Raw genomic sequence first — 13159 nt, 5'->3', positions numbered from 1 at the left:
CTTCTCGTTCTCCATCCTTATCTCTAATAAAAAACAAACAGCCCCTTCATAATGAACGCCGCCCCGGCCTCCGCTATCTCCTCCACGGAAATGTTTACGGAAGGCCGGACGAACTCTGTCTGAAGGACATCATACGTGTGTGTGTGTGTGTGTGTGTGTGTGTGAGTGTGTGTGTGTGTGTGTGTGTGTGTGTGTGTGTGTGTGTGGATATGTATTCACACACACACACTCTCTCCACCTTGCAGTGGTCAATATTCACCAAATCAGACTCGGTTCATAAATCATACTTGCGTCCGGAAGGTCATCCCTTTAAGACAGAGAAAGAGGGTTCACCTGTGTGTGTGTGTGTGTGTGTGTGTGTGTGTGTGTGTGTGTGTGTGTGTGTGTGTGTGTGTGTGTGTGTGTGTGTGTGTGTGTGTGTGTGTGTTTGATTTATAGAGAGCAGTGTTGACCTGCTCTGTGAGACTTGGACCACAATTAGTATTGATCGTGGCGGGTCGCCGTGCAAGGCGCGGTTGTCAGTCAGATGGGGCCCGACGTGCTCAGGTTGACTTCATTTGGTGCATTGTAAAGAAAATGGAGAGAAAGGGGGCCTGGTGATGGGGGGGGTTGCGTCTCAATCTAAACTACTCTGCTTGGTCTTGGTTTTCTTCTCTTTCTAAAGGCTCTGTTATAGTTCCACGTGGACGCAACGCATGACAGTGCAGATGCTTCGACGCAGTCGTGATCCTTCCTTGGTACTGCGGTTAGTTACTTGGGTTTGAGCGAGAGGACTGATCACAGCCCACGCTGCTGTGTCGCAATTTTATGGAGGCGCACGCCAGGCCCTGCGTTGGACGCAAGGACGTAATGGGTCCGTAGACCCCCTTGCGTTGCGTCGACGTTGAACCATTAGCCAAGCCTTGAGTCGACCGTTTTCTGCACTTCCTCACGGGAAAACAAAATGGGAAAACGGGTTTATTGTTATTAACGGCGATAAGTCGATGTGTAAGTACGGTGCTTCTGTTTGTGGCGGACGTACGGTGGTTTGAAAACGCTGAAAGCTTTTGTCTCTTTGATAATGTTACAAAAGGTTTACCGAGGTTTTGTGGACAATCAACCTCACTGTTCCTGAACCGAAAAGAAAAATGTTTTCTAAGTGTCGATTCGACGTATGTCTGACCGGTTTGCTTAGACTGTAAGAGGTCAGGTGAGGTTGCACAGTATAGCAAATACAATTCTAAAGGAAGAACCATCAATCTTTCTCATACAGCAGGGAAACCCCCACGCTCTTAGACGAACCAGTCACCCATTTACCCGAACAAACCTTTCAACAGCCAGGCCGAGTGACTCACATGTCGTTTGGGGATCAGACGCCCTGACACTGGGAGGGGGGGGGGGGGGGGGGGGTGGGTATGTTGTCCATTGATTCAGACTTCTGTACGTGAACAAATGGCCGCCTGTAAGAGGTTCAACCCCACTGGTGTCGTTGCTGTGCTTTAAGTTGTAATGCTTTTTTTTTAAGTTGTAATACTTTTTTTTCATCCCCTACCCGATACGATGGCTTGACAACTCTAACCTTGACGAAGTTTAATCGATGCACCGATATCAAACATTTTAAAGCTACACACTTTCAAATTAAAAGTTACAACGCACTACTCTAATGTACTTTTCATCATCATCATCATCATCATCAGAGGATTTGGCCAACATTAACATTTACCGTTTATTAACGTTCATTTACAAGAGAAGTTGCCGAGGGGATGCAAACCTATCAAAGAAAATCTGGGGAAAATGAAAAAGACGTTTTTAGCCGAGAGTTTAGCCGACAAAGTGCCCCTTTCTCCATGCCAGGACATTATGCCCCTGTATCAAAATCATCAACTCCATGTTCCACTGTTGGCTGCTTCAATAAAAGCTGTGTTGCTCCTTAAAGAGTTAAGACCTTATAAATTAGCCCCCACCTCCCTTACTTGAAGTCCGCCCGCATACTTTATCTGGAACAATAAACGTTAAAAGGGTCACGGAGCCAATGATGTGAAACTTAATGCACAATACATTTTCTAGAATGTTCCGGGGAAGACGGTTTGTTTAATGCCTCTCCGAAAAACAAAAAACAAACTCGTCAAAACGTGAATGACTGGCGATGTGCTTCTTATTTTTCATTGGTTTTATGATGCCAGTGTGTTTTTTGAAAAGCGTACTTTATAGTCGCCGGCTAATGGACGAGGCGGGGGGAAATAACAGTGGGTCACTCAAGCTTTTATTATTCCTTGGTTTTCATGGAGATGGATGATGAAAACGAGAGGAGAGAGGAAAAAAAACACCTGGTCCTTTTCAGCGTTTGACTGCAGCCCTCGGTTCAACCTCAATGTTCTCTTTGGAGGGGGAAAAAATACTTTTCACGACGCCATGTTCTATCATTTTGTTTATCCTCCTTGTAAACGATAAAAGAGCAGGGTTTTTTAATGTTTTTTTTCGTTAAAGAACCGAGACGCACGCCAGAAAAAGATGAATAAAATATAAGTAAAATGGAGGATTCAAGCTTCTCCTCTCTTCCCCCGCCCCCTTTTCTCTCTGGCTTGTATTCTTTATTTCCTTCCGTCACCAGAACCGAACATCCATGGAATCCAAAAGGGGGACGTTTTTGTCCACCACTGGAATATGAACTTTTTACATTTACCAACCTCTTCTCCTCTCTCTCTCTCCCCTTCTCTCTCCCTCCTCCCCCTCTCTTCACCTCAACCTACCCAGGTCTTTGTCAACTTCGCCAAGCACCAGCACAGTGACCAGGAAGCCCTCAAAAGCTACGAGCAGCCGGTGGACCTCTCCGACGAGATCGCCCTGCGTTCGGTGGAGCAGGTCTGAGCAGGTCGGACACACGGCCCCAGACGTCATAGAGCTTCACACGTATACCTCCCATTCTCAACCTTCAACTATTGTTTAAAATGCTAGAAAATATTCATATATATATATATATACATATACTGTATAATTATATATGAAGAGAGAGAAAGTGCAAGAAAGAGAGAATTATATGATATGCTTGCTGATTAGCTTTGATTGCTAAGGCGTTTCGTTTCAGACGATGTCTACGTCAGAGACCTGCGTGTATGTGTCCTTTTTTCCACAGTGATGTTCTTCATTTGATCGTGATTGCACCCGCTCCCGCTTTCAAGGGTCAGTGAAAGCTCTGCGACGCCTCGCTAATTACCAAGCCTTAATTAGCCGTGTGCAATTAGAACATCCAAAGAAACAATCTGATGTAGGAGCAGATTGCCTCAATTTAGCGGCCTTATTCGCCGGGAGTTCCAAAGGGCTCGTTCACAGCGTTACCGGTACCACCGTTGTTGCCTTAGCACCCATCCTGGGACTGCTTGTTCTCCGTCCAAACTCATATCCGGGTTCGGCACGAGTACACCTGAGGCTCTGCTTGCTAGCATGGCTTGAATGCGAGCTCCAACCGAATTTTCCTCCCTGATGGCACCTCTACCCGATTAGCTAAAAAGGGAATAGCTATTGTCCCCTACCATGTCACGACGATTGTTCGAAATCTCCAACAACGGGATCACATGACCACAAAAGAGACACCCCTCTCTCTTAAGTAATGGGAATGAAAAGCCAAACCATTGTTGTGTATACATGTTTGTGCGTTGCGCTGATTTTAAAGTGTAAAACTGTTGTGTGTGTGTACCTATTGGATAACCTTTGTTCTCAGGAAAATTAGAAATGTATATTTACATTGTCCTTTGCATTACTCACTTGTGCCGAAAATCGCGGTTTCCGCGTTAACGATAAAACGATCCACTGAAAAACAGTAAACGCAGTTCACAAAAGCTTGAAGGCTAGCTTTAAGAACACTACTGCCATGATACGTCCATCATGGAAACATGCATTAACTCTGTACCGAATATTGCTTCATGCCAAGATGAGAATGATTAAATATTTTTCACAAATATCTAACTGTCGAGTTGAGTTTTTCCACAATGTTTCTGAAAGCAAAATGCTCACCGCGTTGGTGTGTAACTCTATGTGTTCATCTGGAGTTCTCCAACGTCCACAGGTTCATGTTGAGGTGAAGAGGTTTCCTATGTCCATGTGAGCGATGGAGTATTCTGTTGGGCGAACAAAAGCCCATTTGAAGGGTGAACAACTGACCTGATTGACCTGTTCAGTGTCGACGCTAAAGGGATTTAATACATGATATGACATATGAGTGTATATAACGTACCGGCTTCTACTCCTCCCGCTGTTCAGATGCAGGGTCGACACTTTGCTGAGGCCAAGTTCAGTCCATTTGCTCCACTCTGTGAGCGTTGAAGTACTGTTGGCTAAAGGAAAATTCAGCAACAATGACATCGAACACATACAAGGGCAAAACTGAATCGCACAATATTTTCTCTTGTCTCATCCCGATTCATTGCGTTCCAAAAATACTCATCAATCACTCACCGTTGTGATTCACCCTTCAAAGCCTTGTTTTACTTTCTATTGACTGCATGCCGTTCGGTTGCGTTTATCCTATCTCTGTCTTTGTCTCTGCTGTTTTGTTGGCTATTTTCTCTTTGAGTCATTTTGCAGACGGTTTCATCTAAATGCGACCGACAACGAATAGAGATACACAGGAGATTAAGGAGAGTAGCGTGTGCCTTGCTCCAGTGTCCCTTTAGATCGGGGGAATGGGGAGGGATGGAAACCCAGTAGCGTTAGGACTGTTGCTTGCTTGGTTCTCGTCCTCGTCTTTATTTCCTGAGAATGAGAAGCAGCGGGAGGCATGCTAAACCACCAAATGGATATGTGGAGATGTTCCGGTCATTTCCGCTGTCGAGCTGAAGGTTTTTTTTTATAAGTGTACTCTTTGCAAGTGCCCCTTGCTTCGGAAGAAACCCATTTTCTTCTTAAAACCTTGAGCACTTTTAGGATAGATTTAGAATGTAAATTTCACCTTGAGAGAGCTTTGTGTGTGGTTAGTGTCTGGTTGTGTGTTTCTCTACATATGTGCGCGTTTGTGTATTTGTGTCCATGTCTGTGTTTACCTACATGGATGTGTGTTTGTTGTGTTTCTTTGTGAGTTCCTGTCTCCCGATCCACCAATCACAAAGACAAGGAGGCGCAGCTAATGGCTCTGAAAGAGTCTCCATTAAACTCCAAAAGCAATTCCTCCCCGTGGTTCTAAGAAAGCGATTTCAATTGAACATTTACCGTGTGTGTGTGTGTGTGTGCACTCTGCGACCCGTCCAGCCTTAAGAGGCCGGGTGAATCGGGCTGTAGGTGGGGGGTCTGTGATATCGTTCCCCCATTACCTCCCCTGAATATTAAGACCCACGTAGAATGGGAGGCAGAGTGCCGCCGACGCTCCTCTCTGGACTTATTTGCACGTTAAACAGGATTATTAGTTTGCAGTAAGCACAGAAAGAGAAATGTGATTCAGGTCCTTGTCAGCCGGGTTGCAGAGTTGGAGGGCGGAAACGTCGTTTTGAAACCTCTCATTGTACGACAATAGCGATATTACGTCTGAAATGTGAGGCCTGTCAGCCGGCAGGTCGGTGTGGCGGAGAACAAACCCACTTCCTCTCTGGGGGACTCAGACGTGAGACGAATGATGGGATCAGTACTGCTCCATCACTGTTCTCCATCCCTCTCCTCCCTCCTGCTCACTCTGGCTCTGTCCGTCTCGTGTCTGTCTTTCTCTTTCTTTCTCTCTCAATCTCTCGCTCTCTCTCTGTTTCTGTCTCTCTCTCTTCCTCCCTCTGTCTGTCTGTCTGTCTGTCTGTGTCTCTCTCTCTCTCTGTCTCTCTCTCTCTGTCTCTCTCTGACTCCCCCCACCTCTCTCTCTCTCACTCCCCCCCCTCTCTCTCTCTCACTTCCCCCCCTCTCTCCCTCTCTCCCTCTCCCTGACAGGAGCAGTCCTCGAATCCGTCACACAGACTTCCAATCTCAAGCTCGGTCCCAGAAGTTGAAACTTTGGAGATATTGTGAAAAGCAAACGGCGTGTTTCAAATCCTTCATTTGGACTGAATCTGAATGGCATCCGCTGGTTAACGGAAGCGGCTGAACTCAGTTAAATGCAACGCTTAACTTTCTCACTCACCTCTTTGACGTTGAGCATAAATATTGCACCTTAGCAGGGAGATTGTCCCGTAGTCGTACAATTCAGAGAAAAAATTCTCTTATTTTGGTCGCCTTATGTCACATTAAATTCGATGATCCCAGAAGAATATCTGAAAACCCAAAATGTATGAGATTAGCCGGCCGGCATGACTGCAAACAACAGACGTGTATTCATAACGTCGGCCGAACCGTCCTTGGGGGTATCTGACAAACTAGTTTAATTTGACCGAGACAAAGCAGGGTTTGTTTCTAACAGCTCTTTGGTCGAGCTTGTCTCTGAAAAGTGTTTTTTACCACAGTGTTTCTGTACGAGCCGTCCTGTTGCGTTATTAGTATTATGTCTTCGCTGGAGCCCGTACCGTCCTTCAGCTCTCCTCACGTCTCCTATTGAGGCGCTGAAAGTGTGTTGCCTTTTGTTCGCTCGCTGCACGGCGGTTGATGCTCTGTCGTTGGCTGTAAGTTAACTTTCTGCTTGACGGTTTATTGCTCGGTTTTATGTGAAGCTCGGTTTTAACACCTCAACGACTTACAGAAATGTATAAAATAAATATATATTTTGGGATCGTTGCAGGGAAATGCGCACCGTAAAATGACAGTTGCTACGTGGACGTGCGCTTGTTCGGAGGAAATGCGATTAACGTATTTATAGAATATTATATTTAAATAACTCTTAATATACGATTATATTTAAGCTGGGCTTACTTGCTGGATGCTTTTATTTATACAGTCTTTTAAGCCTGACATCCTTAGAGGTGGGATTGAAACCCCTGACCCTGGTGATGCTAATGCCTTGCTCCGCCATTTGACCCGGTTATGACCAGATTGACCTCTGACCTCGAGGGGATAAAAATGAGTTGTAAGAAATATGAAGTTGTTTTGATAAGAATTTTTTTTATATGAGAGAGAGAGAGAGAGAGAGAGAGAGAGACAGAGAGACAGAGAGACAGAGAGACAGAGAGACAGAGAGACAGAGAGAGAGAGAGAGAGAGAGAGAGAGAGCGCAAACACACTTTGTTTGCCGTCCGCGGGTTTGCGCTGCGATCATTATCCCGGCTTGGCGGTGGCGGCGCGCGCATCTATCAACAGGGTGATGAGCTCGTTAGCCTCGCCGCGATAGCGTGGAAGCTACGCCGCCGCCGCCGCGCAGAGCGAACCCCAGAGAGAGAGCGAGCGAGAGAGAGAGAGCAGAGGGGCCGGGTTTAGTTTTTACTTTTAAAAGCTGAGTGTTATTTAATCAACCCTCCCACACCTCCCCCCCCCCCCCCCCACCTTAGAGGTTGCGATTGGAGGCGGCGAAGCGAAATGGCCAAGCAGAAAAGCGTGTGTGTGTGTGGGTGTTAGTGTATGTGTGTCTTTGTGTTTGTGTGTACATCTCTGTGTGTGCATGTGCTTTTGTCTTTGTGTGTTTTGTTTGTGTGCGTGTCTGTGAACCTCTGTGTGTGGGTGTGCTTTCGTTTCTGTGTGTGCTCTCTGTGTGTGCGTGCATGCGTGCGAGGTTATTAATGCACACCACACACATTTGTCCACATCTGCATGCCGATGGGAGCGTGACGGGGAGCGGGGGAGGACTCGCCTCCCGTTACTGATCAGACTACTCAGGGCCGCACATGAAGGGGTTAGCTTCAGCGTGCCGCGGCGGCCGGTGATGTTGTCCCTGCGGCCCAAACCCCCCCCCCCCCCCCCTGTTGCTAAGCTCTTTCGCCGATGCCGCTACAATTTATCAACATGTGGACGTTTCTTTTGTATAGATATGCATTTTTTTTTAGGGGGGGGTTTTGAAATCAAATGAGGGATGACCTCTCTTTTGCAGGAGGAGAAAGCCAAGCAGATGCAGGGGTCAGGGAGGGAGGGGGGAGGGGGAGAGAGAGGGGGGGGGGAGTGAGAGTTAGAGCAAAAGAGTGGAGAGAGAGAGTGGGAGAGAGAGAGCAAAAGCAAAAGAGAAGCAGGAGAGAGAGTGGGAGGGAGAAAAGAGTGGTTGAAAGAAAAGAAGAGAGAGAGAGAACGGAAGAGAGAGCAAGAAAGGTAGTGAGAGAGTTGGAAAGATACTAAGAGAGAGGGAAAGAGAGAGAGGGGGGGGAGAAACGGTATCAGCACCCCACACACTCGGTCAGATAAATGCAGTCGGCAGAAAAAAAGGAGAGAGAGATGGGGGGAGAGGGAGAGAGAGAGACGAAGAGTTGAGCGAGAGATGCAAATGTTTATTTTGCTGCATCAGGGGGAAAAGCACACACGCATAATAACATAAGGACACACAAACACACGCACACACACAAAATGGCTGACCTTCAGAATACCGCAGCAGCTGGGAGAAGGAGGAGGTTGGACACGGAAGAAAAAGAAAAATAGTTTTCACCGATCCCTGTTTTTGTGTTCTCCGACGTGCCAGGATTGCACAGAAGATTTCCCAACCTGACGCACGGTGACACACACACCGGATAGAAGAGGGATGAGTGACTTATGACGCAATGAAAGCAGGTTTCCTTTAGGAACGAGGGGCAGAACACGCAGTTATTCATACTTATTTACGGGTTTGTTTTCAGCCGGTTTCTGGGTCCCTTGATTGCAGTGTGTGTTCCGCCGCCGCCACGCAGTGTGATTATGGGAGGGGCTGAGCGACAGCACAGGGTTTGAAACAAAACACAGAGAACACATGAAACAAAAAAACAACCGAGGAAAAAACTTTGAATTGATACATTCTTTTGTGTTTAGTGTTGCTGTGGATATTACCCGACTTTTTATGACAAACATCTCTGCTTTATTTCACGTTCCACAACGGTTTCGAGCATGGCTTTAATTGAGTGATTACAGCGGATGAGATGAAAGTTAGTGGATCCGCGCGGAACTGAGTGATTCTGTGTGTGGGTTTAGTTTAGTTTAGTTTATTCATGCTAAGGTGCCGGACAATACAAGAGCACAAACATAATACATGCATCCAACACGCATTAACAACAACAAAGATGGCAGCATGAAAGGGCGATCCCTAAGAAGCAAGAAATGCTTGTAGCAGGGACCCGTGACCCCCACACACACACACACACACACACACACACACACACACACACACACACACACACACACACACACACACACACACACACACACACACTCACATCCATAGCCTCATCCCAGGCACACACTTCCACAGAGAACACGACACATACTCTACATCTCGCAGACACACTGACAACACTAGGTTGTAACAATACATTCCACCACCGTCATATGTAGGTGGATAACAGCTTCTGTTTTAGATATTTTTTGAAAGCCAAGAAGGACTGGGACATTTTCATGAAGCCTTCAAGCTTGGGTGGGTCCGTGCATCTGTAACACTGTCTTTATATATGCTTATTAGTCTGTGTGTGTCTGTGTGTGTGTGCGCGTGTATACCCATGCCTGAGTTTGGCTGCATGCAAGCAAGCATGCCTACAGGTGCATGCTTAAGTCTGTCAGTGTGTGGGTGCATGCAAGACTGTTTGTGTTTTGCATGCATGCGTGCATATGTCCCGTTGGTGTGTGCATTTGTGCGTGCGTGGGTGTGTGTGTGCGTGGGTGCACGTATGCGTGCGTGCACGTATGCGTGCATGATAATCATCTTGTGAGAAGCAGCATTGTCTGTGTGCACCCGTGGGTGTTGTGCCAATAAGAGGTTAGGCCCATTGATCAATAGCAGCTTTCAGCAGCTTCAGTCAAAGGGCAGAGTCCGTTCCAGACCAAGGAGGCTCCGCCTTGCTCTGCCCCACAGCTCACAGGCTCTGTGGGGGGGGGGTTCTCATGTCCAGGAGGGAGCAGACTTAATGAAGGGTCGGTCAAGGTCGGGGTGGGAGATGAGCCTGGTTTTGGGGGGCTTAAAGGCTCGCTCAACGTGTCTTGTGTGTGCTGCTACTGCTGTAGAGGTGTGTGTCCTATACCGAGTCAGTTCAAGAAGCGTTCCACAACATAATATTGGGGCTGACAAAAAATAAAACTGGGCGATATTCTACCCGGTTTCGGCGATGATTTTTTCAACAGAATCAGATTGAATTAAAGAAAATGAACCCCCTTACTTTCCTGAAAAACGACCAGTTCTGAATAAGAGAGCAGGCCCTGAGACTGAACGGACCAGAAGGACTTGGGGGGGGATAGAGTGATGGCAGTTCTGGGGTCGAGGGTCACCAGTTGTCTGAGCAGTGGGCACCAAACAGAACTGGGAAGGAGAAGACCAAAGCTGGGTCTGCTCAGACGCAGACGATAGGGTCGACGCCGCCTTTATAGCTTACCCTGGCAACGCAAGTGCTAACATTGTTCCACAGCACCTCCCGAGAGAGACACCAATATGGACTTGGTTTATTTTAACCAAAATGTGAGTGTTAAACACATTATGCCTGGTGCCCAAGTTTTTTCTCATCGCAAGTCAAAAACACACAAAAGATAATATCCTCCCGAAAAACTGTAGCGTTGCAATAGTTACAGTGTCGCGGCACACATCGGATCAGCACTCCGAGGTCGTCATATCGTTCTGTAAGGGCCTGCCCATCATTCCCGTCTCCGCCGTGTGTGTGTGTGTGTGTGTGTGTGGTGTGTACATTCAGCAGGGTGTCAATCAGCTGGGTGAGTCAGCACCGTCTAAACGCTCACGTTCTGCGCTCGTTCTTCTGATCTAACGCAGAGTGGCAACAGCAAGACTGAGCCGTTTGGAAAACGGAGCGAAGACATTTTGTTAACGTACTTTAAAAAAAAAAAAATGAACACGATGACTTTCCACGGTTTCACTTTCAATTTGCACACACTCTGCCGTGGTGTGGGGGTCTGACTGCGTGTGCTTAAAGTAATATCGTTTGAGCGGTGCGTCAAAATGCTTTATGATATTAACAAACGCTGGAGCAATCTGGCGTCTTTGTTGCGCGGGACCACCTGATTGCCGTGTCCTCTGATGTCATCATCGCCGTCGTACACCCCCCCCCCCCCCCCCCCCCCCCCCCCAACCCGATTCAGGGGGATAAGATATCTGGGACGCAATCTTAGGCAGAGGGAGGGGTTGTTTGAAAGAAACTCTGAGACGGAAAAGGTTGCGCTTTTATTTTTAGTGTCGTTCTTTTCTTTGATTTTATTTAATATTTGCGCAAGCCTCCACACATAGATTGCATCAGAACGTATTAGTATTGGAATATTATTGAGCCAGGAAAGAAATGGAGAAAAATGGACCTTCGGAAAAAATCGTAAGTGCCTCGTTTGCTTCTCCGGCCTTATTAACCTCTTTCTAAACACAACCTTCTTGAATCAGGAAGAAAAAAACGTTCTCCTTCCCACCGAGCGAATATCGAAGGTTTTTCACCCGGCTTGAATAATCGCTCCCTCGGTGCTCTCTGTTGTTCGCCTTCACCTAAAGACATGTCATCACGCGTGTAATTCACGTGAATAAAGTGCAATTCATCTGGCACACTGAGAGGACAGGGGCAGGAGACAGAGCGGCTGTATCTCGAGCACTCACAGGGCCAATCCTGCTCCATTTACCTGTCAGAGGAATAAGTATAGTGGGAGAGAGCACACAATGGCCTCTGCATGGGCTGTTCAGAGTAAACACACACTCATGGCTGCGTACGCACACACACACCAACACACAGGGGATAAGATGCACACACACGCATGCACGCACACGATCTGATTCAAACACACGCACAGACACACACATTCGCACACGCTCTACCGGAAACACAAGTGCACAGACACACACATTCACACACACACGTGCACACGCTCTCTAACACAAACACACATGCACAGACACTCACATACGCATGCACACGCACACACACACACACACACGCATACACTAATGCACACACACATACGTACATTCACACACACACACGCATGCACACTCTATAACACAAACACACATGCAAAGATAATGTACGCTTACACGCAGACACACACAAACACATAGCACAAGCACATGCACATTACCCCACATGGACGCACACACCCGAAAAGTACTGCAGTCACGTGCACGATATTTGTCCCGTCTAGCGCGCCGCCAACGCTGCTGCCCGCGTCTGGGCTTCTCAACGCCCGTCTCTCTGATTACTGCGTCTGGGCTTCTCAACGCCTGTCTCTCTGATTACTGCGTTCCGGGCCACTTCACGGGCGGGGGCAGGGGGGCACACAATCATCTCCTCGGAAGAAGAGGAGGAGGGCCTTCTGAGGATGGAGAAGGGCAACGAGACAGGGGGGGGGGGGGGGGGGGGGGGTTAGTTCGAGGGCCGGGGGAGGGGGGAGGGCAAGGGGAAGAATTTAAGGAGATAGGGTGACGGGGTAAGGAGGGATGGGAGTCTTGAGAGTCGACGCGTGGGAAAGAGAAAATGACTAACCCTCTTCTGGGAGGGAGGAGAGACTCATCTTCTATTAGAGGAACAATGTGTTTTATATTCGCTCTCGCTCAATCTCTGTCTGTCTGTCTCTCTACCTCTTTAGCGCTCTCTCTCTCTCTCTCGCTCTCTCTCTCTCTCTCTCTCTCTCTCTCTCTCTCTCTCTCTCTCTCTCTCTCTCTCTCTCTCTCTCTCTCTCTCTGTCTCTGTCTCTCTCTCCCTCTCTCTCTCTCTCTCTCTCTCTCTCTCTCTCTCTCTCTCTCTCTCGTCCCTCAGTCACGCCTCTTCCTTTCTGCAGACCCAAACATCTCAGTCTGTAAAGGGTTGATCCTCACGATGATGCCTTTCAGAAACACTCCTCCAGTCCATTGTACGGCTCTCTTGTCGTACCTGTCTTGATACCGGCCAGATCTTGGAGTGTGACTAGCAGCAGCACCATTCATCCCAGGGACGAGCCACTGGTCGCAGCTAGATACACACTTCACTCTGGAGCCATTTGAATAGCTTGACGTCTCATGTTCGGCCCTCCGCACGTTTCTCTTGCACTTCGTACCGGGGGGGGCTCCGTCCTGCCCCCGCAGGAGGGCCGGCCGACTAGGTCCTCTCCACGGGGGCGCCAGTCAAACCACCGCGCCCTGAGAGACCAGCCTCACAGAGCCCAGCCTCACAGAGCCCAGCCTCACCGAGCCCAGCCTCACAGAGCCCAGCCTCACAGAGACCAGCCT

At 48.0% G+C, this 13159-nt stretch overlaps 1 protein-coding gene across 1 annotated transcript in view; it reads left to right on the top strand.

Annotated features, from left to right (window-relative positions):
• Positions 1–3937, top strand: part of LOC115529572 (phospholipid-transporting ATPase ABCA1) — a 156781-nt gene extending 152844 nt beyond the window's left edge. The window contains exon 50 of the mRNA XM_030338370.1: positions 2734–3937. Within this exon, the coding sequence (XP_030194230.1) occupies positions 2734–2847 (114 nt within the window). The 3' untranslated portion in view covers positions 2848–3937. The remainder of the gene's footprint in view (positions 1–2733) is intronic.
• The last annotated feature ends 9222 nt before the right edge of the window (positions 3938–13159 follow it).

This window comes from Gadus morhua, chromosome 17, assembly GCF_902167405.1.
Source record: "Gadus morhua chromosome 17, gadMor3.0, whole genome shotgun sequence".
Classification (NCBI taxonomy): Eukaryota; Metazoa; Chordata; class Actinopteri; order Gadiformes; family Gadidae; genus Gadus; species Gadus morhua.
The sequence above is the reverse complement of the archived record's forward strand: the minus strand, read 5'-3'. Positions and strand labels throughout refer to the sequence as shown.